This window comes from Lolium rigidum, chromosome 2 (assembly GCF_022539505.1).
Source record: "Lolium rigidum isolate FL_2022 chromosome 2, APGP_CSIRO_Lrig_0.1, whole genome shotgun sequence".
In the NCBI taxonomy this organism is placed as follows: Eukaryota; Viridiplantae; Streptophyta; class Magnoliopsida; order Poales; family Poaceae; genus Lolium; species Lolium rigidum.
In genome coordinates, this window is record NC_061509.1 from 10,470,923 (window position 1) to 10,498,821 (window position 27,899).

At 42.3% G+C, this 27,899-nt stretch overlaps 1 protein-coding gene across 1 annotated transcript; it reads left to right on the plus strand.

Moving 5' to 3' along the window:
- The first annotated feature begins 15,479 nt into the window (after positions 1–15,479).
- LOC124691278 (short-chain dehydrogenase TIC 32, chloroplastic-like) lies at positions 15,480–20,807 on the plus strand. The gene is made up of 8 exons (XM_047224554.1): positions 15,480–15,591; positions 15,673–15,904; positions 16,226–16,305; positions 17,435–17,588; positions 17,676–17,754; positions 18,157–18,241; positions 18,525–18,571; positions 20,649–20,807. Exons 1-8 carry the CDS (start codon positions 15,480–15,482, stop codon positions 20,805–20,807), a joined length of 948 nt encoding a protein of 315 aa, XP_047080510.1.
- Positions 20,808–27,899: the final 7,092 nt, after the last annotated feature.

A 27,899-nucleotide genomic window follows, 5' to 3' on the forward strand; every position in this document is an offset into this window, starting at 1 on the left:
ACAAACCTCACCCACCACAAGGTGACGGATGAGTCCCCATACTTGAGCATCCTATTTGTCCTAGCAATGGCGATTGCCAACATATCGGCGAATCTATTAAAAGAATTGGGGATAAAGGGTCGTCTTGTCTCAACCTTTTTTCTAGTTTGAAAATAGTGTTCAATGTCATCATTAACCCTTATTCCCATACTACTTGCTTGAAAGAACATCGAAATCCAGTCACACCAGTGAGGCCCAAAACCCCTAAATGTGCATGGATTGCAACAAAAGGTTCATTTAACTCTATCATATGTCTTATCGAAGTCTATCATTAAAATACCATTGATAATCCCAAGTGTATTGGATAGATGTAACATAATTTAATAAGTATTGAGTGTCATACCCACGGGTAGCTAAAGGTAAACCACTATTAGGTAAGTTCCTACAACCCTCTTATATATGTTCGTCCATGCATTGCAAATAGCTTAGATGATGTAAGGTTATTTTTAGTGGACACTATTAATCTAGAAACCTACAAACTATTTAAATTAGAGATCTTAAACCTAAAGATGTGTGAAAGGTGTGAGCAAGTGGTAACCCAGTAACCCTGGGGAGTAAATGTTTTAGAAAAATATTTATTTCATTTTCAGATCTCACTCTAAGAGAAAGACAAAATAGAAAATGCTGAATTTAATTTTCTACATTTCCCATGAAAATCATCCCGGTTATGGGTCATCTGAACCGTCCTCTCCAGTTGAGTAGCGGGGTGATATTATCTATCCCACTGAAGGCAATGACATCATCCAAGCTCATAGATATCATCGAACAGTGTCGATGTCGAGGTGGAGAAACCTCGGCATCAGCATGCCCACTTGGCACGCTTGATCGTTGCGGGAGGCGGGCGGAGAGCTCGTGCCTAAATATCAAAATGTACCTGATAACGTTGGGACTCCAAGTGCAAAGTATTGTGTCAGCAGAGTATTATCCCCACAAGGGTGACTCGAGGATTTATATCGAACTCTCGGGAAATGGAGTAAAGAGTTATCTCTCCCTCTCTTCTTCTAGCGATTCCACAAAATAAAGTAAAACCTTGTGTCCCCAACTCCACCGTGTGGTTGTCAAGCACAAGGTTTTGTGTAAGTAAAAGTAAATAAAGTAGAAAATAAAGTAAACTAAACAAGTAAAGCAAACTAAGTAAAAACGGTAAAGGTTTGTTTGTTTTGGAGTTTTGTATGCAAATAAGAAAGATAAATATTTTTGTATTTTCTGATTAAAATAGTCCTGCAAATAAAAAGTAAGATAAATGCATTGGAAAGGTGTTTGTTATGATTAAAATTGGACCGAGGTTCGTGGGTTCACTTGACTATTCTCTCTTTTAAGTTGTAGTGGACAATAACAATTCATCAATGAGATATGAAGAAAATAACTTTAACATGTATAAGATAAGTATTCATATGAGCATCACGTCCTAACATAGACATGATGCAATACATATCTCTTATACTCCACGAGATAGGAAAAATTTCAAGAAATTTGTATTAAGAATTAACAGAGTATAGCCATAAGTACTTTGACACGATGTTTGAATATCAAATATGCTAACTTGAACAAACAAGATCATTACTTTTGTCACGTAATGAACATATCACATGCATTCACTTTATCCCTAGTAAGATAGAAAAAAGAAAAGGAAAACTCATAATAGATCATGAATTTGTTGTCATTATTCAATCACTAAAACCATGCTATTACATCTAACACACACATCACCTCACACACGTTCTTGCATACAAGTTGGATCAGAACCAATACTTAAGAACGGGTACATAATATGCATATATCAATACATCTTACACAAAGTATAGCAAAATCTCATAGTATAATATCAAAGAATAAAGATCAACCACATAGGTATTACAAATATGACCATAATCATGTTGGTAGCTCATATGGAACTAAGATCTATGAATAACATGAGAGAAATAGATCAAGCAACTTCCAAAAACCCGTAGTTCAGAGGTGGAATACTCCCCTTGATCATGGTGATGATGAGGAAGACATTGGAGAAGGTGGAGATCCCTCCGGTGGCGGCTCCGGCAGAGTTTCGCACTCCAATCTTCGTTGTTGCAGCCTCCGTTTTCGTGTTTCTATGTTTCTGTGGCGCTCTCCTCTGGAGAACCCTCGGGGGTCATATAGGTAGTGATTTTTAGGTCAAAATACGTCGGTGGACGAAAGAATCAAGCGATTTGGACGATCGACGGCCAAAAGAGCATGGGTGGCGTGCCCTCCTTGCCTAGGCGCGCCACCTGCCCTCTTTTGGGCCTCAGGCCTCTCCAGGTGTGCTTACATGGCACAGGTTGTTTATCTCGATGAAAAAAGGACCCTTCAGAAATCTTAGCTCAATTTGAATACGTATAGGTCTGTGAAAGTGAAAAATACACAAAACACGAAATTCATGTTCTGTAGAGTTATAAACCAAATAAATGGGATCATTGATAAATCTCCATAAATCAATGTACAACATGGTATTATCATCATATATATTCCAAATATGTGAAAATTCATTTTAATAAAGAACAAAGTTAATGTATGCATTTTACATGCATTAGTACCATGTTTGAACATTTATCTGACAAGGATGGTTGGTGTAGTTGGCAGGCTTACATCATGGATGACACGTCGGAGGCATAATATATATTAAAAAAAGTTTCATATTATGGTAGGAGCCTAGCGGATTTTAGCATTTTTAGAAATCATTCACTATAATGAAGAATATACGTTTCACTATTATATGAAGAATAATGGTCTAGAACTAAACTAAAACATGGTTATTTGGGAAAATACGGATTCTGGTCAAAATAAATTTGTAATAAAATAACATAAATTTACGTGGTGATATCTTAATGAGGTTTTAAAAATGTAGAATTGAAGCTAAACTAAATTCACTAAATACTTATAGAAAACTTATAATTCAATTTATAACAAAGTAGAATATTATAAAAGATATAAGGCCGGAAATTTGGTAGTGTTTTCTCTTGCTAAGTCTTATATTGTATACAAATAAGTGTCACCCAAATGCGACAAGAATTAGAAACATTATGCCTCCACCGTGTCATCCAAGTCATATGGCCCATTGATACGTCTCCGACGTATCGATAATTTTCTTATGTTCCATGCCACATTATTGATGTTATCTACATGTTTTATGCACACTTTATGTCATATTCGTGCATTTTCTGGAACTAACCTATTAACAAGATGCCGAAGTGCCAGTTGCTGTTTTCTGCTGTTTTTGGTTTCAGAAATTCTAGTAAGGAAATATTCTCGGAATTGGACGAAATCAAAGCCCAGGGGCCTATTTTTCCACGAAGCTTCCGAAGTCCGAAGACGAGACGAAGAGGGGCCACGGGGTGGCCAAACCCTAGGGCGGCGCGGCCCCACCCCCGGCCGCGCCGGCCTATGGTGTGGGCCCCCGTGCCGCCTCTTGACTTGCCCTTCCGCCTACTTAAAGCCTCCGTGACGAAACCCCCAGCACCGAGAGCCACGATACGGAAAACCTTCCGGAGACGCCGTCGCCGCCGATCCCATCTCGGGGGATCCAGGAGATCGCCTCCGGCACCTCTGCCGGAGAGGGGAATCATCTCCCGGAGGACTCTACGCCGCCATGGTCGCCTCCGGTGTGATGTGTGAGTAGTCTACCCCTGGACTATGGGTCCATAGCAGTAGCTAGATGGTTGTCTTCTCCCCATTGTGCTATCATTGTCGGATCTTGTGAGCTGCCTAACATGATCAAGATCATCTATCTGTAATTCTATATGTTGCGTTTGTTGGGATCCGATGAATAGAGAATACTTGTTATGTTGATTATCAAAGTTATGCTTATGTGTTGTTTATGATCTTGCATGCTCTCCGTTACTAGTAGATGCTCTGGCCAAGTAGATGCTTGTAACTCCAAGAGGGAGTACTTATGCTCGATAGTGGGTTCATGCCCGCATTGACACCGGGACAAGTGACGTAAAGTTCTAAGGTTGTGTTGTGCTCGTTGCCACTAGGGATAAAACATTGATGCTATGTCTAAGGATGTAGTTGTTGATTACATTACGCACCATACTTAATGCAATTGTCTCGTTGCTTGCAACTTAATACTGGAGGGGTTCGGATGATAACCTCGAAGGTGGACTTTTTAGGCATAGATGCAGCTTGGATGGCGGTCTATGTACTTTGTCGTAATGCCCAATTAAATCTCACTATACTCATCATGATATGTATGTGCATTGTCATGCTCTCTTTATTTGTCAATTGCCCAACCGTAATTTGTTCACCCAACATGCTGTTCGTCTTATGGGAGAGACACCTCTAGTGAACCGTGGACCCCGGTCCAATTCTCTTTACTCGAAATACAATCTACTGCAATACTTGTTTTATCTGTTTTCTCTGCAAACAATCATCTTCCACACAATACGGTTAATCCTTTGTTACAGCAAGCCGATGAGATTGACAACCTCACCGTTTCGTTGGGGCAAAGTACTTTGGTTGTGTTGTGCAGGTTCCACGTTGGCGCCGGAATCCCCGGTGTTGCGCCGCACTACATCTCGCCGCCATCAACCTTCAACGTGCTTCTTGACTCCTACTTGGTCCGATTAAACCTTGGTTTCTTACCGAGGGAAACTTGCCGCTGTGCGCATCACACCTTCCTCTTGGGGTTCCCAACGGACGCGTGTCGAACGAAAAGACAATACGTCAACCACACGCATCAAGCAAATTTCTGGCGCCGTTGCCGGGGAGATCAAGACACGCTGCAAGGGGAGTCTCCACTTCTCAATCTCTTTACTTTGTTTTTGTCTTGCTTAGTTTTATTTACTACTTTGTTTGCTGCACTATATCAAAACACAAAAAAATTAGTTGCTAGCTTTACTTTATTTGCTATCTTGTTTGCTATACCAAAAACACAAAAAAAAATTAGTTTACTTGCATTTACTTTATCTAGTTTGCTTTATTGTCTTGTACTCAATATTAAAAATACAAAAAATATATTTAGTTACTTTTTGTTACCATGTCTAGCTCTGAACCTGTTACTTCTTCGCCTGAAGAATTAGTCTTCACTTTTAAACAAGGGGATGAGGAGAGTTTTAAGGATGCTTGGTCTAGAATTTTTACTTCTTATCGTGAAACCGAACCTCAAATGACTCTAAGTTTGCTCCTTAGTAATTTTTATTTTGGTCTTATGGTTCGCTATAGATATGCTTTGGATACTTTAGTGGGAGGAGATTTCCTCCATTGCAATGGGGATCAAGCTTTTAATGCCATAAAGAAGTTGGTTGCATCACATGATTCAGCTAATAATTTTGATTCAGTCCTTATCAGCATTCATAATAGATTAAATACTCTTGAGACAAGTGCATCTCGCTTAAATGAAAATTATGGATACATTCGTAATCGTCTTGATCAAGTTTTAGTGAACTCTGAACTTTCATTATGGGATCCTGCTGTTAAAATTGTTATCGGTGATCGAACTCTTCATGCCTACTGTGATATTATGTATAAATTTTGCCTTATGCCTGAAAGCATTTATAAATCTTTGAAACTTTGGGGAGTCGAAGAAGGAGGAGAAGAGATAACTCTCATTGATAACTCTATTATAATTCCTAAGGGAGTAGCTGCAGGTGTGCATACAACCATACTGTGGAAGAACAATATCCATTGATTATCTTGTTATTGAAACAGAGAAAACTCATACTCGGAAGATCCCCGTTGAAACTATTGGGAGCAAGTCATTGATGTGGGAAAAGGCACTCTGAAATTCACCTCTATGCCGGGGGAAACTCATATATTCCCTAAACCAAAGGGAAGGAAAAACAATAAGAAAGGTAAGGGTAAAGCCCAAGGTAAGGTTGACGCACCATCTCTTCGATAATACTTGATATACACTTTCCGCGCCTAGCTGAAAGGCGTTAAAGAAAAGCGCTTATGGGAGACAACCCATGTTTTTACCTACAGTACTTTGTTTTTATTTTGTGTCTTGGAAGTTGTTTACTACTGTAGCAACCTCTCCTTATCTTAGTTTTGTGTTTTGTTGTGCCAAGTTAAGCCGTTGATAGAAAAGTAAGTACTAGATTTGGATTACTGCACACAAACAGATTTCTTTGCTGTCACGAATCTGGGTCTAATTCTCTGTAGGTAACTCAGAAAATTATGCCAATTTACGTGAGTGATCCTCAGATATGTACGCAACTTTCATTCAATTTGAGCATTTTCATTTGAGCAAGTCTGGTGCCATTTTAAAATTCGTCAATACGAACTGTTCTGTTTTGACAGATTCTGCCTTTTATTTCGCATTGCCTCTTTCGCTATGTTGGATGAATTTCTTTGATCCACTAATGTCCAGTAGCATTATGCAATGTCCAGAAGTGTTAAGAATGATTGTGCCACCTCTGAATATGTCAATTTATATTGTGCACTAACCCTCTAATGAGTTGTTTCGAGTTTGGTGTGGAGGAAGTTTTCAAGGATCAAGAGAGGAGTATGATGCAACATGATTAAGGAGAGTGAAAGCTCTAAGCTTGGGGATGCACCCGGTGGTTCACCCCTGCATATATCAAGAAGACTCAAGCGTCTAAGCTTGGGGATGCCCAAGGCATCCCCTTCTTCATCGACAACATCATCAGGTTCCTCCCCTGAAACTATATTTTTATTCCATCACATCTTATGTGCTTTTTCTTGGAGCGTCGGTTTGTTTTTGTTTTTTGTTTTGTTTGAATAAAATGGATCCTAGCATTCACTTTATGGGAGAGATACACGCTCCGCTGTAGCATATGGACAAGTATGTCCTTGGTTTCTACTCATAGTATTCATGGCGAAGTTTCTCCTTCGTTAAATTGTTATATGGTTGGAATTGGAAAATGATACATGTAGTAATTGCTATAAATGTCTTGGGTAATGTGATACTTGGCAATTGTTGTGCTCATGTTTAAGCTCTTGCATCATATGCTTTGCACCCATTAATGAAGAAATACATAGAGCATGCTAAAATTTGGTTTGCATATTTGGTTTCTCTAAGGTCTAGATAATTTCTAGTATTGAGTTTGAACAACAAGGAAGACGGTGTAGAGTCTTATAATGTTTTCAATATGTCTTTTATGTGAGTTTTGCTGCACCGGTTCATCCTTGTGTTTGTTTCAAATAAGCCTTGCTAGCCTAAACCTTGTATCGAGAGGGAATACTTCTCATGCATCCAAAATACTTGAGCCAACCACTATGCCATTTGTGTCCACCATACCTACCTATACTACATGGTATTTTTCCGCCATTCCAAAGTAAATTGCTTGAGTGCTACCTTTAAAATTCCATCATTCACCTTTGCAATATATAGCTCATGGGACAAATAGCTTAAAAACTATTGTGGTATTGAATATGTAATTATGCACTTTATCTCTTATTAAGTTGCTTGTTGTGCGATAACCATGTTCACCGGGGAACGCCATCAACTCATTGTTGAATTTCATGTGAGTTGCTATGCATGTTCGTCTTGTCCGAAGTAAGGGCGATCTACACTGAGTTGAATGGTTTGAGCATGCATATTGTGAGAGAAGAACATTGGGCCGCTAACTAAAGCCATGATTCATGGTGGAAGTTTCAGTTTTGGACAAATATCCTCAAGTATCTAATGAGAAAAGAATTAATTGTTGTCAAATGCTTAAAGCATTAAAAGAGGAGTCCATTATCTGTTGTCTATGTTGTCCCGGTATGGATGTCTAAGTTGAGAATAATCAAAAGCGAGAAATCCAAATGCGAGCTTTCTCCTTAGACCTTTGTACAGGCGGCATAGAGGTACCCCTTTGTGAAACTTGGTTAAAGCATATGTATTGCGGTGATAATCCGGGTAGTCCAAGCTAATTAGGACAAGGTGCGGGCACTATTGGTACACTATGCATGAGGCTTGCAACTTATAAGATATAATTTACATGATGCATATGCTTTATTACTACCGTTGACAAAATTGTTTCATGTTTTCAAAATCAAAGCTCTAGCACAAATATAGCAATCGATGCTTTTCCTCTATGAGGACCATTCTTTTACTTTCAATGTTGAGTCAGTTCACCTATTTCTCTCCACCTCAAGAAGCAAACACTTGTGTGAACTGTGCATTGATTCCTACATACTTGCTTATTGCACTTAATATATTACTCTATGTTGACAATATCCATGAGATATACATGTTACAAGTTGAAAGCAACCGCTGAAACTTAATCTTCTTTTGTGTTGCTTCAATACCTTTACTTTGAATTATTGCTTTATGAGTTAACTCTTATGCAAGACTTATTGATGCTTGTCTTGAAGTGCTATTCATGAAAAGTCTTTGCTTTATGATTCACTTGTTTACTCATGTCATACATATTGTTTTGATCGCTGCATTCACTACATATGCTTTACAAATAGTATGATCAAGATTATGATGGCATGTCACTCCGTAAATTATCCGTGTTATCGTTTTACCTCGCTCGGGACGAGCGTAACTAAGCTTGGGGATGCTGATACGTCTCCGACGTATCGATAATTTCTTATGTTCCATGCCACATTATTGATGTTATCTACATGTTTTATGCACACTTTATGTCATATTCGTGCATTTTCTCGGAACTAACCTATTAACAAGATGCCGAAGTGCCGCTTGTCGTTTTCTGCTGTTTTTGGTTTCGTAAATCCTAGTAAGGAAATATTCTCGGAATTGGACGAAATCAAAGCCCGGGGGCCTATTTTTCCACGAAGCTTCCGGAAGTCCGAAGACGAGACGAAGAGGGGCCACGGGGTGGCCAAACCCTAGGGCGGCGCGGCCCCACCCCTGGCCGCGCCGGCCTATGGTGTGGGCCCCCCGTGCCGCCTCTTGACTTGCCCTTCCGCCTACTTAAAGCCTCCGTGACGAAACCCCCAGTACGGAGAGCCACGATACGGAAAACCTTCCTGAGACGCCGTCGCCGCCGATCCCATCTCGGGGGATCCAGGAGATCGCCTCCGGCACCCTGCCGGAGAGGGGAATCATCTCCCGGAGGACTCTACGCCGCCATGGTCGCCTCCGGTGTGATGTGTGAGTAGTCTACCCCTGGACTATGGGTCCATAGCAGTAGCTAGATGGTTGTCTTCTCCCCATTGTGCTATCATTGTCGGATCTTGTGAGCTGCCTATCATGATCAAGATCATCTATATGTAATTCTATATGTTGCGTTTGTTGGGATCCGATGAATAGAGAATACTTGTTATGTTGATTATCAAAGTTATGCTTATGTGTTGTTTATGATCTTGCATGCTCTCCGTTACTAGTAGATGCTCTCGGCCAAGTAGATGCTTGTAACTCCAAGAGGGAGTACTTATGCTCGATAGTGGGTTCATGCCCGCATTGACACCTGGGACGATGTGACGAAAGTTCTAAGGTTGTGTTGTGTCGTTGCCACTAGGGATAAAACATTGATGCTATGTCTAAGGATGTAGTTGTTGATTACATTACGCACCATACTTAATGCAATTGTCTCGTTGCTTGCAACTTAATACCGGAGGGGTTCGGATGATAACCTGAAGGTGGACTTTTTAGGCATAGATGCAGTTGGATGGCGGTCTATGTACTTTGTCGTAATGCCCAATTAAATCTCACTATACTCATCATGATATGTATGTGCATTGTCATGCTCTCTTTATTTGTCGATTGCCCAACTGTAATTTGTTCACCCAACATGCTGTTCGTCTTATGGGAGAGACACCTCTAGTGAACTATGGACCCCGGTCCAATTCTCTTTATCGAAATACAATCTACTGCAATACTTGTTTTACTCGTTTTCTCGCAAACAATCATCTTCCACACAATACGGTTAATCCTTTGTTACAGCAAGCCGGTGAGATTGACAACCTCACTCGTTTCGTTGGGGCAAAGTACTTTGGTTGTGTTGTGCAGGTTCCACGTTGGCGCCGGAATCCCCGGTGTTGCGCCGCACTACATCTCGCCGCCATCAACCTTCAACGTGCTTCTTGACTCCTACTGGTCCGATTAAACCTTGGTTTCTTACTGAGGGAAACTTGCCACTGTGCGCATCACACCTTCCTCTTGGGGTTCCCAACGGACGCGTGTCGAACGAAAAGACAATACGTCAACCACGCGCATTAAGGCGTATCGTTCATCGATCCGTTGCTTGCTGGATTCGTCCCTCTTCTGCAGGCTGCGTTCATCGCGTTGTTGGGAGAATCTACTATCCCGGGTTCTCGTTGTGAAAGATCGGGCAACACCATAGGAGGATCTGCTGGGATTCCCCTTATCAATACGCCTCAAACCTGAGCTAGATAATTCCTGATGAACACAAGAACCTTTGCAGCGGATCTTTATTAGAACTAGATAAACGGCAGCCGTACCCCCGGAGGGATGATACACGTGAACACACGTAATAGTTTTAACCTAAACTTGTCTACATAAACCCTAGCCGCACCATCTCCTTATATGAGGAGGTGGTGGCCGGCCAAGCCCCTAGTGGGCCTCCCTAGTTCGACTCGGACAGGCCCAAGTCGAAACACACAACTTATTAAAAATCCTAATTAGCCCACATATGACCATAGATATAAATACATAAAATAAGATAACTAGCTAAGTGGAGTCCTGAAATTGGGCTTCACCTCGGCCTTCATGCCCGTATCACGTATCGTTCATCGCTCCGTTGCTTGCTGGATTCGTCCCTCTTCTCCAGGCTGGGTTCACCGCGTTGTTGGGAGGATCTACTATCCCGGGTTCTCGCTGTGAAAGATCGGGCAACACCCTAGGAGAATCTGCTGGGATTCCCCTTATCATGTGGTATCAGAGTCAGGTTTCCTCTCCTCAGTGACTGCCTGTACTGGAACAACCTCCTCCACGGTAGTGTTAGAGCACACCACCGCCTTGTCCAATGATACGTCTCCAACATATCTATAATTTCTTATGTTCCATGATAGTTTTATGACAATACCTACATGTTTTATTCATACTTTATATCATTTTGGTGCATTTTCCGGAACTAACCTATTAACAAGATGCCGAAGCGCCAGTTCTTGTTTTCTGCTGTTTTTGGTTTCAGAAATCCTACACAGGAAATATTCTCGGAATTGAACGAAACAAAAGGCCACGTTCCTATTTTTCCAGGGGCTTCACGGAGTCCGAAGGAGAGACGAAGGGGGGCTACGAGGAGCCCACACCCTAGGGGGGCGCGGGCCACCCCTTGGCCGCACCGCCAGGTGGGGACCCCACCTCGGGACTCCACCGACATCGCCCCTTCGCCTATATATGCTCCCAGATGTGAAAACCCTAACACACCAAGCGATATTCCACGAAGAGTTTCGTAGCCGCCGCCATCGCGAAGACAAGTTTCGGGGGACAAAAGTCTCTGTTCTGGCACGCCGCCGGGACGGGGAATTGCCCCCGGAGTCATCTCCATCGACACCACCGCCATCTTCATCGCCGTTGCTGTCTCCCATGATGAGGAGGGAGTAGTTCTCCCCCGAGGATGAGGGCTCTACCGGTAGCTATGTGGTTCATCTCTCTCTCCCATGGTGTGATCATTATGAATATGTAGATGTTACTCTTGTCTATTATGCACTCTAGAGGTTACTTTAATATGAACTCCGGATGTTGTGGAGCTTGTTTACTCCGGCTTGAGGGAGCTCTTGTAGCCCTACACAATGAATGGTGTTTGTTATCCAACAAGAGAGTGTTTGACAGTAGCATTTATTTGTTCATCTATGTGATCATAGGCTTTGCAATCTAGACGTCATATGCTATTCAAGTGTTTTATTATGTGAACTTTGGAGTTACTGTGACCTCGGTGTAATGGTGACAGTGTGTGCGCCGTGTGTAACTCCCTTATGAATTGTGGTGTGTTAGTACCTCCTATGAATGCTCACGGTGACGAGTGTGGGGTGTTTACTAGTACTTGGGAATACGCCTTTGAGGTGTGCTTTTGCACACTTGCCCAATGAATTTGAGTTCTTTATCCAACAGGAGAGTAGTATGATGAAGTGCTTATATTTATATTCAATTATGATTGCAATGTTGAGAGTGGCCACTAGTGAAAGTAGGATCCCTAGGCCTTGTTTCCAAATACTGCAAACATCGCTTATTTACTGTTTCTTGCATCTTTACTTCCTGCAATATTTACTTCAGATCGCAATTACCGTTTACCACCATCTATACCACCTGCGTTTTAATATCTCTTCGCCGAACTAGTGCACCTATACATCTGACAAGTGTATTAGGTGTGTTAGGGACACAAGAGACTTCTTGTATCTTAATTGTAGGGTTGCTTGAGAGGGATATCTCTGACCTCTACCTCCCTGAGTTCGATAAACCTTGGGTGATTCACTTAAGGGAAACTTGCTGCTGTTCTACAAACCTCTGCTCTTGGAGGCCCAACACTGTCTACAGGAATAGAAGCGTGCGTAGACATCATCCAACTCCGTGGACTTGACCCGAAATCTAGCACGCAGAAATTGCTTGAAATCTGCCCAACTAGACCTTACACCAATGATACCCTGAACTATCAGTAAATCATGGTACCAATCAGCCAGAACATCATCAACACGCCGGTATGCAATATCAAATTCAGTTTGGCCACCGAACGTACTATCAAACGCCTTGCATCTCTCAAAACCACCGTCAATGTGTGACTCCCAAAGCTAAAATTCCGCCGGTGTTACGGACCTAGCCAACCTCCACGTTATTGTAGATGCATCAAATTGTGAATCCGTCACCATACCGAGGTAGTCATGATAGATATCTTTACTCCGATCTGCCACACCACCAAAACGAGAAACAGTAGCGACAAGATTCACAGCAGCAGCAGACGAAACAACTGAAGGCATCACAGAAACAACAACAGGGCCGGTCAGGGGGCAGTTTGGCTGGCCTGGGTGCCGGCCTGGCCGGTCTATGGCCCGGTCATGCCGGCCTGGGCACCGGACTTGCCGGCCTGGGCACCGGACTTGCCGACCTAGGACCCGGTCATGCCGGCCTGGGCACCGGCCTGGCCGGCCTGCGGTCCGGTCAGACATTATGATACCACATGATAAGGGGATCCCAGCAGATCCTCCTAAGGTGTTGCCCGATCTTTCACAGCAAGAACCCGGGATAGTAGATACTCACAACCACACGATGAACGCAGCCTAGAGAAGAGGGACGAATCCAACAAGCAACGGATCGATGAATGATGCGCCTCAAACCTGAGCTAGATAATCCTTGATGAACACAAGAATCTCCGCAACGGATATATTATGAACTAGATAAACGGCAGCGTCGTACCCCCGGAGGGATGATACATGTGAACACACGCAATAGTTTTAACCTAAACTTGTCTACCCCTAAACTCTAGCCGTGTCAGCCCTTATATGAGGGGGTGGCCGGCCAAGCCCTTGTGGGCTTGCCTAACTTGGTTTGGATAGACCCAAACCAAAACTAACTTGACTTATTAAAAATCCTAATTAGCACATGTATGACCATTACATAAAATAAGATAACTAGGCTGGTGGAGTCCTGAAATTGGACTTCACATCGGCCCTCATGCCCGTATCATAGGGCATGGGCAAAAATATAGATGATGTAAATAGGGCACCACACATAGCAAAACCAGAATGTAGCGTAAATTTCATCCAGTGTGACGTTTTGGAGGCCAAGCTACACGTAGCCCTTTATTTTTAAAGTCTCAAAATTTGTATTTTAAAGTTTTAAAAAAATCTAAAATAAAATTCTAGAGAAATGGTGCAAACCCTCAATGCAAACTGATTTGTATTATAGGCTACACGAAATTGACAAAATCTGACAAAGTTAGTAGTCTTGAAATATGTACTATTCACTATAAAATTTGTCAGAATTTACATTTTTGTGCAGCCTAGAATATAAAGTAGTTTCTATTGAGATTTTACACCATTGTAGTATACATCATTGGCTATCTCTAGAATTATGATTTGGATTTTTCAAAATTTTAAAATACGTATTTTGAGTGTTTGAAAATAAAGGATTACATGTAGCTTGGCCTCCATTTGAAGTTTTTCCAATTTCATCCCCATATCTCCAATAGAATTGTCAAATCAAAATCAAGCTTTAGACTGGCTTGCTAAATATGTTGCTTTCTCGAGAAAGATGTTATCGACAAAGGTGTTGATGGAAGAAAGTAAAACTGAACCAAGGTTGTTTACCTTACCTCCATATATTGATTAGCTCAACGGAATGTGTTCCGGAACCAAACTCCATAAGTGGAGGAGAGATTAATGGATATGATCATGGCATGTCAATTAAAGTTTTACTAAAGTAAGTAGGATTCAAGAATACATTCTGCCGCATTGCGGAGTAATATTCATGATTCATTTGTCTTAGAATAAGACATACGCACCAACTACAAAGAAGCGATGGTGGACGTAAGTAGGAGAAATGGCTTATGAGTTATGAAATTCTATATTAAATTACATTTAAGACTACAAGGTATTCTCATACTTGATCTTATTAAGTAAAGATGTTACTTGATCTTTCTTAGAAGAATGAAAATTCAAGAAACACATAAAGCTCGATTTTTCACAAAGTACGTTTTAACAAATTCAAAGGGGCTGACTACAAACAATTATGTAGTGATACTTGAGTCATTGGGTTTTAACTAGCAATTACTACAATTTGTGAATTGATAAAAGGTTGGTATTAAAGAAGGGTTGTAATTGGTACAACAAGCAAGTTTTTTAAATCTTTTGGATGCCAGTAATTCGTAGCTGGATTTCTCGATTTGATGGATGATCAAAGTATTTTGGAATTACCGATCAAAGTTCTTTGGATTTCTCGATTTGATGGATTTCTCGATAGATGTGCGAGAGGGGGAGAGGAGCCACGAGCTACTCCATCAATAAAACATAGGGATGTGCTAAGCATGAGTTCGCTGTCTGCGGTGGCTAGGACAGAGGTTGACGTGGTGGTGTGTTCGATGATGATGCTTGGCGATATCAGGGAGAGGTGAAGCTTTACCTACGGAAGCTTCTAGGCGACTGCGAGGTAAACCACCCGCTACCTTTGCCCGAGGAGCTGCTCCGCACCTCGGGAGCTCTTACTCGAAGAGATATTTGTCTTCCAAGATGGGAGGATTTTTGGAATCAGCGCGACGCTTCGACGTTGGCTCTAGCAGTGTTCTTCATCCCCGGGATGGAGTTGGCGGCCGATGCGTCTAAGCCATCAATTGCATCGGTGGAGAAGGACCGGGTCACGTTCCAAATTTTCAAGTGAGGTCCTTTTTTAATTTCTAAGGGCTATGGTGTAACTACTTTTATTATGGGCCTTTATATAACTCTGTATGAAGCTTCGAGGGCCCTCCGAGGCCCTTGACCCGTTCAAAAATAGACAGAAGAAGAAGAACACGGGTGGTGGACTTCGCCGCTCTCCTCTTCCCCCCACTTCCCATCTCCGTCTTTGTGAGATTGATCAATTCATTCGCCGGAGATCAACAACCGAGACGTCGGAGGCCAGGATGCTGCCGTCGATCTTCAGCCGGAAGGGCGCCTCGGGCTTCTCCTGGGCCTCCACCGCCGACCAGGTCACCCAAGGCCTCAGCGCCGCAGGTCTCACCGCCATCGTCACCGGTAACGCCCCTCCCCTCCCGCCTGCTTTCCTCTTCCCTTTGCTACCGTCCCTCATTACGATTCGGTTCGTTCCAACCTCAGGGGCGTCGAGTGGCATCGGCGCCGAGACGGCGCGGGTCCTGGCGGCGCGCGGCGCCCACGTCGTCATGGCCGCCAGGAACGTCGCCGCCGCTGACTCCGTGCGCCAGGCCGTGCTGGCGGCCACCCCCGCGGCCACCCTCGACGTCATGGAGCTCGACCTCTCCTCCATGGCCTCTGTCCGCAAGTTTGCCGCCGACTTCAACGCCAAGGGCCTCCCACTCAACATACTCGTGTACGCCCCTTCTACTCCCTCCCTCCCCGTGCGTTTCAAGGTGTTAAATCGCTTCGGCCAATCGGTTAACTGTCCAACTCCAAATTCCTGATTATGTGCCCCGACATAAGTTTGTCCCACTAGCGAAGTGGTACTTCATAGCTGCTACCCATGACGATTCTTGCGCGAGTACGCCTAGTCCTGGATGAACACAAACCTCGCGATATTTCAATATTTACATCTAGTATTTTCATGCCCGCTCGCTCGCACGCTTGTTCAAGTCATCAAGTGTACATTATAGCTCACTGCATTCCCCTGATTACATGATGCTTTCTCTGGCAGGAATAATGCAGGAGTGTTGGCAACTTCTTTCACCCTCTCAAAGGATGGCATAGAGATGCAGTTTGCAACTAACCATGTTGGTATGACTACCAACTCACATCTAGTTGACTAGCTGATGATGAGACATGCCTTGATATACAACGCTTCATCTAAACGTGTTGTTACCATTGAAAGTTACTTCCCACCCTCCCAAGTTTGAAATAGAATGGTGTTGCCTTCACAAAATTATGGATGGTGTTATGTTTTGTTACGATCCCTCTACTACTGATACAAGATCCGATACAAATTGTGCAGAGTTGCACAAATTCAGAGAGGAAGAAGGGGATCCGAGAAGAGAGAGCCGGCTGCCAGTTGCGTGTCTAGTTTCTCCATACCCTTTCCCCTTGCTCACGTCTGGGTTTGAGGCTAATCCTATACACCGACCGTGCCTACCAGGCACCGCACACTCTGGTTGCGTATTGGGCCTAGCCCATTTTTTTTTTCTGTTTCGTTTTCTTGTTTTCTCTTTTGTTTGTTTTTTGTTTCCTTTCCTTTTTTGTTTATTTTTCTTTTTTGTTGAAAATCGAAAAAATCAAATTCGGAAAACATTCAAATTTGAAAATGTTCAAATTTGAGAAGTATTCGAATTTGAAAAATGTTCAAAGTTGAAAACTGTTCGTATTCGAAAAATAATCATATTCAGAAAATGTTTAATTTCAAAAAAAAATTGTTTCTTAAATCAATTTTTAAATATTTAAATTTGAGATTTTTTGAAAAATAGATTTTTTTTGAAAAACAAAATTTAAAACTTTTGTATTTTTTAAAAATCGGATTTAAAAATATTCAATTTTTAAATTACGAAAATATATAAATAGAAAAGAAAAAAACAGAATAAGAATAAAAACCAGCTTACCTCATGGGCCGCGGTCCACTATACAGCCGTCGGGTCGGGGGGGGGGGGGAGCACCCCGTCCGCACTGACCCAGACGGTGTATAGGAGCTCCCCACCTGAAGCGTGCTCGCTTGTCGCGTGGTAGTTGGGCCTAGGGTCACCAGTACCTTGGGTTGGGCCTCCGATCCCGCTTGCTTTGTCGAGCAGGTGTTGCGCCCTCCTTGGTTGGTCCGATTGATGTAGTTGTGGCAGCAGGTGACGTGGTAGGACCATGGCCCGTAACATGTGTTTTCAAACAACAACATTTTAAAATATGACTCTGGTGCTATAAAATTCAGGGCACTTTCTCTTGACACATCTTCTACTGGAGACGATGAAGAAGACCTCTCGAGAATCAAACGTGGAAGGAAGAATCGTCAATGTTTCATCAGTGGGCCACAAGTTTACATACCAGGAAGGCATCCGGTTTGACAAGATAAATAATGAGGCTGAGTATGTAAATTATTTGTTTTCCCTCCTCCTGTTTACTTCATTTAAGGCAAATCCGTTCAGTTGATCTTCAATCTTTGTGTTGTGCAGGTATAGCGCCAGTGGAGCGTATGGGCAGTCAAAGCTTGCAAACATTTTGCATGCTAATGAACTTGCTAGAAGATTTAAGGTATGATTCGTGCCACCAAAGTGTTTTCTTTGTATGTGGTCCATTCATTATATTTTGTGGTTGGGGCATTGCACCATGTCTATTCGAGTTTGCTAGGTCGAGCGTGCTATATGTCTGTGTTTGTTCCAAACTTTCAACACGAGTACTTATGCTCAAGAAACTGAGCTGTTTTGTACGCGATCTGCATGTCATTATTTCATTTGTTTCACTGTTTATCTGCGTCTAAAATAGTTGGAGAACTATCTGCATCGAACCTCATAGGCTAGTAGTGTGTCAGACTTTTGTAAACTGTTTGCATGTAACGTTTTGTCTGTTTTCAGTTTCATTTTCATGTTTAATAGCTTTGTTTGAGCTCACCTATGTGAAATAATCATGATCATGATACAACATTTCATATAACAGGAAGAGGGTGTTAACATCACTGCAAATTCTCTCCACCCTGGATCTATCATCACGAACATTCTGCGCAACCACAGTATCATAGATTGTAAATATACTTGACAGATATTTCGCTCTCCTGCTTTCACAAAAGAAATTTTCTTGAATCACGTTTCTCTGTGCTTTGAATAACTCATGCTCACAGCAAAGAAGAGAACAAAGTAAATGTTAAGATTTAGAAAGAAACAACAGGCATCAATCAAAATGATGCAAATTACCTCTAGCTCTGGACATAAACGATACTTCTACTTGTGGGTTAACATTAGATTTCCGTTGGTTAATGGCTTCTTTTGCAGGGGTAACCACTCTTCTCGTCAATTTATCATATGCAGTTCTCCATCGGAGTCTTGGTATGTTGCTGCTGAAAAATGCTAATCAGGTACACTTGTGCAGTACTATGCTCAATCTTCAGGGTCCTTATCATAATACTAAAGAATATAAATAGGAAAAAAAGGTAATAAATGTCTACCATCTCGTGTTATATTGTGTTGATCGATGATTGCTATGTTACTCTGTCGCCAACTTGTATCCTGGGGTCTGCCATCACTACTAGGAAAAGACTTATCCCCGCGCACCAAAATCAGTTATCATCGTCACACTAGCGCCCGCCGGTGGGAACGGGCCGGTGGTAATGTCTTATTGCTAGTGCACCAGCCCGTGCGCCGGTGGTAACACGAGTTATTGCCGGCGCACCAGCCTGGTGCGCCGGTGGTATTTTTTTTCAGGATTCAAAAAAAGGTCCGATCTCGATCTAGATCTAGGTCAAGTTCTAGTTCGTGACTGTGGCACCTCCATCACCGTGGTCGGCTCCATCACCGTTGTCGGCGCTGTGGCCATGTCCGTATGAGTTAAAGGAGGTGGCCGCCGGAGTGAGGGGAGGTCGCCGGAGAAGCTTGCTGGAGCGAGGACACCGGAGGTAGAAGCTCGTCGGAGGGAGGCCACCGGAGGTAGAAGCTCATCGGAGGGAGGTCGAGGAGGTGGTTGCCGGTAAGTATCTTGAGAAGGTTCTTGCCGGAGGGAGATGAAGAAGGTAGAAGAGAGGAGAAGGGAAAGTGGAGGGAAGAGAAGAGAAGGTGGCCGGAGGAGGAGGAGGAGGAGGAGAGGAGAAGTGAAGGAGGAGAAGGAGGAGGAGAGGAGAAGTGAAGGAGGAGAAGGAGGAGGAGGAGAAGGAGGAAGAGGAGGAGGAGGAGAGGAGAAGTGGAAGAGGAGGAGGAGGAGCCGATCGAGTTGTGTGCCTATATAGCACTGCTTACCGCCGGCGCACCTAGTATCGTGGTGCCCTGGGGCTAATTTTTTCTTTTTTTTATCAAAATCTAAAATTTGAAAAAGTCTTGTTTCTATTTTGAACTTGACGAATCCATTTTTTGTCCAAACGAGCGTAGGTGGTTGAATTCAGATAGGAAATTTTGTGTATATACATTTTGATATAAAAAAAAGTTTTTCATCGGAAGTCGTATGCAACCAGAAATCCCGTTTAATCGAAATCCGTTTTGCATAATATATCGAAATTCATTTCTAATTTATTTCATTAAAACTAGATTACATAATACATGGGCAGTTCAAAGGATTTTATTTTTTGAATTTTTTTATCATTTTATTTTATTTTTTCGAAAACTGAAAAGACGATCCACGGGTAAGCAACTTACCACTGGCACACCTACATGGTGGTGCGCCGGTAGTAAGATGGCTCCGATTTTCAACTTCGCATGGAACCTGGTTCACCCTTATTCCCGGCGCACAAATTTTTTTATGCGCTGGCGGTATAGGATCATCACCAGCGCGGCGAAAACATGGTGCGCCGGTACTATTTAGCACCGGCGGGCATAGATTTTGGTGCGCCGGTAATAATTTTTGCGGCTATAGGCCTCTAGTAGTGCATGTGCCTGCAACTTGTCTGAAAATGGCATACAAATATTTAGTTTTGGAGCACAGTCTAAAAAGATTGATAATATATTGTTTCATCACTCTTGTCCTAGGTTTAGCGATCTACAAACGCACGCTTCTTGGTCAGATTCAGGCCCATACAATTAAAAATCTACTCTAGCATGTTCGGTCTCTGCAAGATGACCACTACCATACTGTACTCTATTGATTGTACAACTGTGGATCTCACTAAGTCATTTGTTTCTGGCTATGCTAATGTTCAGTGGGCAGTAAATCATTATTTAGTTTGCCGTTATGTGGCTGTTGCATTCATTTTTCCGTGCTGCCTCCCGGTTGGAACAGTGGGTGACAAATTGGTCTGCTACATGCCCCTTAAACTGGAAGATCTAGCTTCGCATGTATGGTCTCTGCAAGATTGACCACCACTATACTGTATACTTATTGGTAGCACAAATCTAGATCTCGCCAAGTCATTAATTTAATGCCTATGCTAAGATTGCATTCCTCCGATCTTTGTTTGCTCCTGCATGGACCTGTCTGATACACTAGCCATGCATTTGTGCTGCTAACAGGGGGCGGCAACCACGTGCTACGTCGCGCTGCACCCGAGCGTGAAGGGTGTGTCGGGGAAGTATTTCTGCGACAGCAACGTGTATGAGGCGAGTGATAAGGCCAAGGACGTGGAGCTGGCCAAGAAGCTCTGGGACTTGAGCGTCGAGCTCACCACATGAAGAACGCTCCTGGTGTCCGGTGAGAGATGAGGATTTGGTCTCTGAACAGTTATACAGGTGGAGGAAACACACGCGTGGTCTCTCTGAATTGCGTTGTGTTGCTGCACCAAGATGGTGTCTGAATTTTATCTTGTGAGGTCTCAGGTAGTCCTATTTGACACTCTATCATGGGCCCTCTGGCTGAGTGCTTTAGGAAGAGACCGCCGTGATCCATAACTGCTCCCTGTACATATGTTCCTGGCCGACTGTACATATGTTCATGGCCTTCGCTCGTGGGCCGTGGCATCCCGTGCAAAAAACCTTTCCGGTTTGCCCACAGCGGTGTTTGGTACCTGAAAAGTACGAGAATTGGGGTGCACCTGGGCATCAGTGTGGCCTCTTTTTTTCAAAAAAAAAAATTGTACTTTTAAGTTCAGAAGGTTCCAAAATTTATTTCTGGAAAACCCATACATGGTTTGTATATCCGTTCAAAGTTTTCAGTAGAAAACTCGTTATTTTTTGGGCTGCAGGAAAAAAAAATATCTGACACTATATAGGGCTTTCATACATGTATTGTAAAAAATTTGTCTTTTTGAATTTCCCAAAATATAAAGTATTTTTAAACGGAATTTTTGTCGTACAATCTTGATGTATATGTCTAGGTATTTTTTTGCATACTTTTTGGAGGCTGAAAAGTGCGAGTTTCAAAAAGTTTCAAGAAAGGGGCTCAAAACTGTCATAGGGCACCACTTGTTAGGTTTTAAGACACATAATATAGAGCACCAGATGATGTAAAATAGGATACAAGCAAAATTATAGATGTTGTAAAACAGGGCGGTAGGAAAACCAGAATGTATCGTCAATTTTATCCCCATATCTCCAACAGAATTATCAAATCAAGCTGTAGACAACGTCAATTCTTCGGTGTTTTTGCATTGGAGCGTTTGCCAAGAGCTTGCGTACGGCCTCCTCGTGTGCGAACTCCGGGATGCGGGGGCACAACTCCTTGTGCTGCCTTGGCATGATCTAACAGACGGTGCGCTTTGAGTGGATGCGACGAAGCATGAAGGACCAGATGATGGCAACAAAACTACATGTGTTTACCAACTCGCTGGGATTCCAAACACACTGATGCAACAAGCGTTACTCACATGGATGATTCGAGGGTTTATATCAAACTCCCCGGAGGGGGGGGTGGTGGTGGTTCTATTCTCTATCATCTTCAAACAACTTGCAAATGCAGAAGAATAGTTTTGTGTGTCAAACTCCACCAAGGTATTTGTCAATGTGTAACTAATACAAAACAAAAATAAAATAAAGTAAATATGAAGTGCAAACTATTAGTATTTTCAAAATTAGTAATTATTGAAAGTAAAATTGGAAACAACGCAAATTAAAAATTATTTCTTATGAACTAAAATGGATGGAGTTCATGGTTTTGCTTGATCTCTATAAACAAGGTAGCATGAATACCTATATAGCTTTCAATAACAATGTAACATCCCAAAATTTTAAAACAAAGAAGAAAAGGAGTTTCACTTATTCCAAATTTTGGAACCAACAAAAACTTTATTTAAGTTCTACAAGGATCATAGTGCTCATGCTTGTAGTTGATGATCTATGCCATGTTTGTTTGTTAAAGTGTTTGAAAATGATCTAAAACCCTAAACCTTGCTCTTTGAAGTCCAAATGAAATAAAGCAAAATAAAAATAAATAAAAAGAGAAAATATATGTAAGCCTAAAACCCGAATTTGCAAATCTTGGGATATACCCTTTTTATTTTTTCTAAATGGTTGTGAACCATTGTTAGACCCCACTAAACCCTAAACCATGATCATTTAGATCAAAGAGAAACAAATAAGAAAAAGAGAAAATATAAATAGCCTCATATATGTGCCTATGGCTATTTTTGTAAAACTTTACCCTAGGCCTTTCTACCTTGTTTAGAGGATTGAAAAACCTTACTAAACCTTACCTAGTACTTAACAAGTCAAATTCATGGTGGAACAAAAGAAATTAAAAAGAAAATAAAAATGCCATAGAGGCATATGAGAGTAAAATAGCCAAATTATGAAATTGAGAATCTTGACCCTAAGACTTGTTGTGAATGGTTGGATCACTCCTCTATACCATTTCAACATTCAACAACATCATTTGGGTCAAAAGAAATCAAATCAAAGAAAAATCAAAAACCATGTGGCATGTGATAATGGTCACTTGTGCCATTTTTAACAACCTACCCACTTTGAGCCCTTTTATTAAGAGATTCTTAAACCAAACCCTAACAACTATTTGCACCTCATCCAAGACGTCATCAAGATGAATATTTTTCGTGTTGACCACTTTGACCAAAGCTTTGACCGTTGCTCCATTTAGTCAAGCCAAGATGCCACCTTGAAACAAATTCTAGATTCCCTCCACTATTTGAATTTTCACAAAACCTCTCCAAATTTCAAACCAATGCCACACATAGTTGCCCAACATCATTTAGAACACATCCATGCAGAAATTTGATCAAAAGTAAATACAAGAGAGATCATTGCATTAAGAGAAGGAGTACACATAGAATAAGAGAGAGGTACAATTCACTTTATCCCACCCTTTTTGCTTTTTCTCTCTCTCTCTCTTGTCATCCTTGATAGTACACCATGTACTCTGAAAGCACCTCAATGAAGTGACACAACCTTGGATGATCATCACCATGCCCAAGCATGCCACTCATTCGCATGTGCCACATATGCTTTTCCTTTAATCCAATGTGCACACATCTAGCCCTCTCCAACCTTGTGCTCCATGTCATACACACTCAACTCATCACACTCAAGCTTGCAACACCTTTGTTACACAAGAAATCATGCACACAAGACCAATGCCCAGCCATGCCATTGAATTGACCTCACCATGCCAAATCTGGTTTTCCTCTCTCTCTTATCCCTCTCACCTTGCCAAACCCACTGGTCTCACCTCACTCATGCATGACAAACCCACAGAGACAAAGAAAAAGGCTCAAAGCATCCCCATGCCACTCCATGCCATCCACTTGCTCACCATCATGCCACCCATGTCCCTGTACCTCACCTCTCCCTCCAACCTTGTCATCTAGACTCACCAGACAGTATGCGAGCATGCTAGACATGATCCCAAATCAAAAGCACCACGACAAGGCCCTGGACGCATCGTGATCACCACGCACAGACACGCCAGAGCTTGCACTGGCATGCCACGGGACACGCCAGAGCTCTGCCTCGCCTCGTCGCCATCGTCCTCCTCTCCCTCTCTCCTCGCACACGCTCACTCAATGCTCTACCAGGACACTGCCAGACAACCCCATTGGGCGTCGCCTGCGCCGTAGACGATGCCATGATCAAAACCCTGCCGCACCCGTACTGCAAGGACGGCGACGACGCTCGCACTCCCTCGTCCTCCATTCGCTGCACCAGCACGCGCGTCGTGTTCGTCATGATGCCAGGAAGCGCACGCACCCCTCACCTTGCCCCTTCGCAGCTCCTAACGCCATCACCACCGTCGACCTCGCCCGCACCCCACGGCCACCTCGCGTTCCTATAAATAGAGGCCATTTCAGCCTTCATTCTCCACAACAAACTTGCTCCCCTCCCTTCACTCGATCTCCTCGAACTCTCGCCCGTCCACATTGTGCAGTAGCCAGTCCCAATTTCGCCGAAGTCTGCCGCGATGGTAGCTCGACGACGCCGTTGATTGTGACCATCTCAGACCCTCCTGCGACCCTCCATCAAACCGCCGTCGTCTCCAACGCCGATCGCCCGCCTCGCTGACCCCGCCGGACGCCGGTAAGCCCTCCATCGCGACCCCTCTGCCGCGCCCAGGGTTTGCTCCCCGTCGGATGAAGGAGACGAGCGTGAGCCGTAGATCTTCGTTATTATCGTGTGTCTGGAATTCGTCCATACCGTTTCGCTAGCTAAGTCACACTGACGCCTGGGCCCCACCTTGGCAGGCGGCCCGCTCGCGCCAGACGCGTAGTTGGGCCAGGCCAGCTCTTTTCCCCTCTCCTGGCCCATTTCTCTTTCCCGCCTAGGCCCAGAAATTTGATTTCGAATTAAATATTTCAGTCAAATTACTTGCAGATGCTTTACTCAAAATCAAATAACTTCAAATCTACTCAACCAAATTTAATGAATTTGATGTTGTTGGAAAGCTCATGAAATGCTCCTTCAAATCCCACTAGTTTCAATTGAAAATTCATCCTAGATACTCTACCATAAAAATGACAAATCAGTAACTTTTCACACTTCAAATAATTATTTAAAATCAACCTTAAACTATTCTGAGTTGATTCCAACTCCCATAAATCATATTTTATGTTGTATAATTTAGTATGTAAGAAAATACCATAGTTACTTCATATGATCATGGGCTAGAATCCAAAATTGGCTATGTAGTCAATACTAGCCCATTTAAATTATTTCAAAATTTAAGATTTCAAATCTATGAGGTGTAGCACCTCATTTAAATCATTTTCTCAAGTGTTATGAAGTAATGTGATGACCTCTATTGCATGGTCTCATATTTGCTCACTTGAGGATATTAAATCAAATATGAGTTAAATTGCATGAGGTATAGAACCTCATTTAAATCAGGTTTCTCAAATGATAAGTGTGAAGTGTTGACCTTGGTCAACATGTGATCATACATGGTTATTTGAGGAGATTAAATATTAACAAGATTCAATGAGAGGAAATTATTTCTCCAAACGAAAGAGAAACCCTAATCCACATTTCAATGAGAGGAAATTATTTCCCTAACACTAAATAAGAAAACCCTAGCATAATTTTGGGTAGCAATGTTAAGTGATGATGCTAGATCATTTGTGTGAGCCATTAAGGCTAACTAAGTCTACTTAAGTGTTGTTTGGTGATTGTATCCTCGTATTCGTTTATAGACGCTAGTACCGGAGACTATCAAGAGGAGGAGGTATTCTACCAAGAGGAAGGAGAAGAGAACTTTGATCACTACCCCAACCAAGGCAAGCTAGACTAATGCAAGTTATATTGTTGCAAGCTATACCCTTGCAAGTTACCCAAGTGCAAAGCTCTACAAGAGCAAGGCACCATTACATTTTACTTTATGCCTAATGGTCCTATCCCAAGTTTTTTTACTTTACAAGCTTTATTGAATTTTATTTATCAAAGTTACTTTTTGATTCATGATTCAATTAGTTTAGTTATGGAGTAGTGCAAGAGCCTCAAACTTAGCCTAGAGCAATACAAGTTGATTAGCACCCCTCATGACTAGTTGCTAGTGCTAAAACTAAAATGGACTACTCTAGATGGGAATTTGTGAAAACCAATGACTTTGAAAACCTTGGAATGATGAGTCATTCTATTGAAAGATTTTGAAGGTGAATATAACTTGTGAATGACTTGGTGAAATTTACCAAAAACTGATGGTTGGGTTCGGATGCGATACCATTCCAATTCTTAAATATCCCCACAATACCTGAATCTGGGTAAGGCTTAACTGGAAACTTATGTATTTTAGTATGGGTTCCCTCTGAACAATCGTCATACGGGTTATGCCAAGACTGCCTCCGTTGAAAGTGAAATAACGTGAAATGAGGTGAATGTCCTACCCAAGCCCTGTGCAGTTCCCGGGTTGGCGGTTTGCTCTCACCGGGAGGCCAAGCTCATGGGGAGAGGTGCCTATACTAGGGTATGTAAATGAAAGGTTAGGATTGGTAGTTCGCACACTGAGTGCGATAAATCAGGGCCAGTTACCCCTGACGGACTATTGCAATTATTGTGGCACAAGTGTACAACATCTACAGAGTTTTAACCTATTCGAATAACCGCGTCCGCGGTCATGGACAGTTGGAAAGGCCATACTGTTCCGTCATCAGAACTTTTCCAAAATATGAATGGTGACGTGTGACTTAAGTTTGAAAGGTGACTTTGACTTTGAATCACAACTGAGTTGTGGGAATGACACTAATGTTCCCACTTGAGTTAAGTTAGGCAAATGAGGAGTCTTTGTTTATTAACTGCTTACGAAATAAAACTGGCTTTATGCAAATAAACCTAGAGCTTAGAACCCCTTTGATATAATTGTTAGTGTTTACATTAGCTTAGTTTGCGAGTACTTTAAAGTACTCATGGCTGTGTCCCTGGCTATTCAAATGGCCAGACTATGAAGAAGAGCCCCAATACCAGGATGAAGGACAGCAGGACGTCTACGACAACTAGGACTACTCCTGACGTCAACAGTTGCCTGTGGAACAGATGGACCGCAACCGCTACTTCGCTTCCGCTGTATGAATTGTATTTGGATCTCGAGATCCCCTATGTTGTATTAAAACTGGATCATGTGATCCTTTGTTGTAAGACGATTATGTGTTGTAATGAATGATGTGTTGTGATATCAATCTATTATGTCTCGCAAAACAATATTTCTGGGATTGCGATGAATGGCATAATAGGCATCTGGACTTAAAAATCCGGGTGTTGACAAACAAAAAATGAATGATAGCAAAATAAATTGAGTAGTTGATACACATTGATATAGGGATCATGTTCTAGCATTGAGATGATGGAACACATCTCCCTAATACTATTTTGTAAAGAAAAAACTTCTCAAACCAAGTTTAAGATTGAACAACGTATTTCCTCAAGAACATTAACATAATACTATTTTGAGGAAACAAAGCAACTAGATTGTCATTGGATGAAGAATAACATAAGTAATCATTTATCCTTAGTGAGTTAACCAGTGAAAAGGTAAAAACCGTAGCAAAATATATTATTGTTACTTCCACATGCATACCACCAAATTACTCTAACTTACACACACATCACCCTTACCTGTCATTTCATACAAGTTTGACCAGAACATAGCAATTGTGGATCTTATGCGTTATTCATTTTTCTTCTTCTTAAAACTGCTTGGTAAGAGGTTCTCCTCTCCACTTGAAGAGGTTCTCCTCTCCACTTTATATTGGTTTACCGTTGTGGCTTTATTTATAAAGCGAGAAGGAAGCTATTTCGAGGAGAAGGAGAAAGGGGGTGGCGGTAACACATTTTAAGGAGGTTTGGAGGGCTAGGGTGCCCCCCAAGATCAAAGTCTTCCTTTGGCAGCTCATT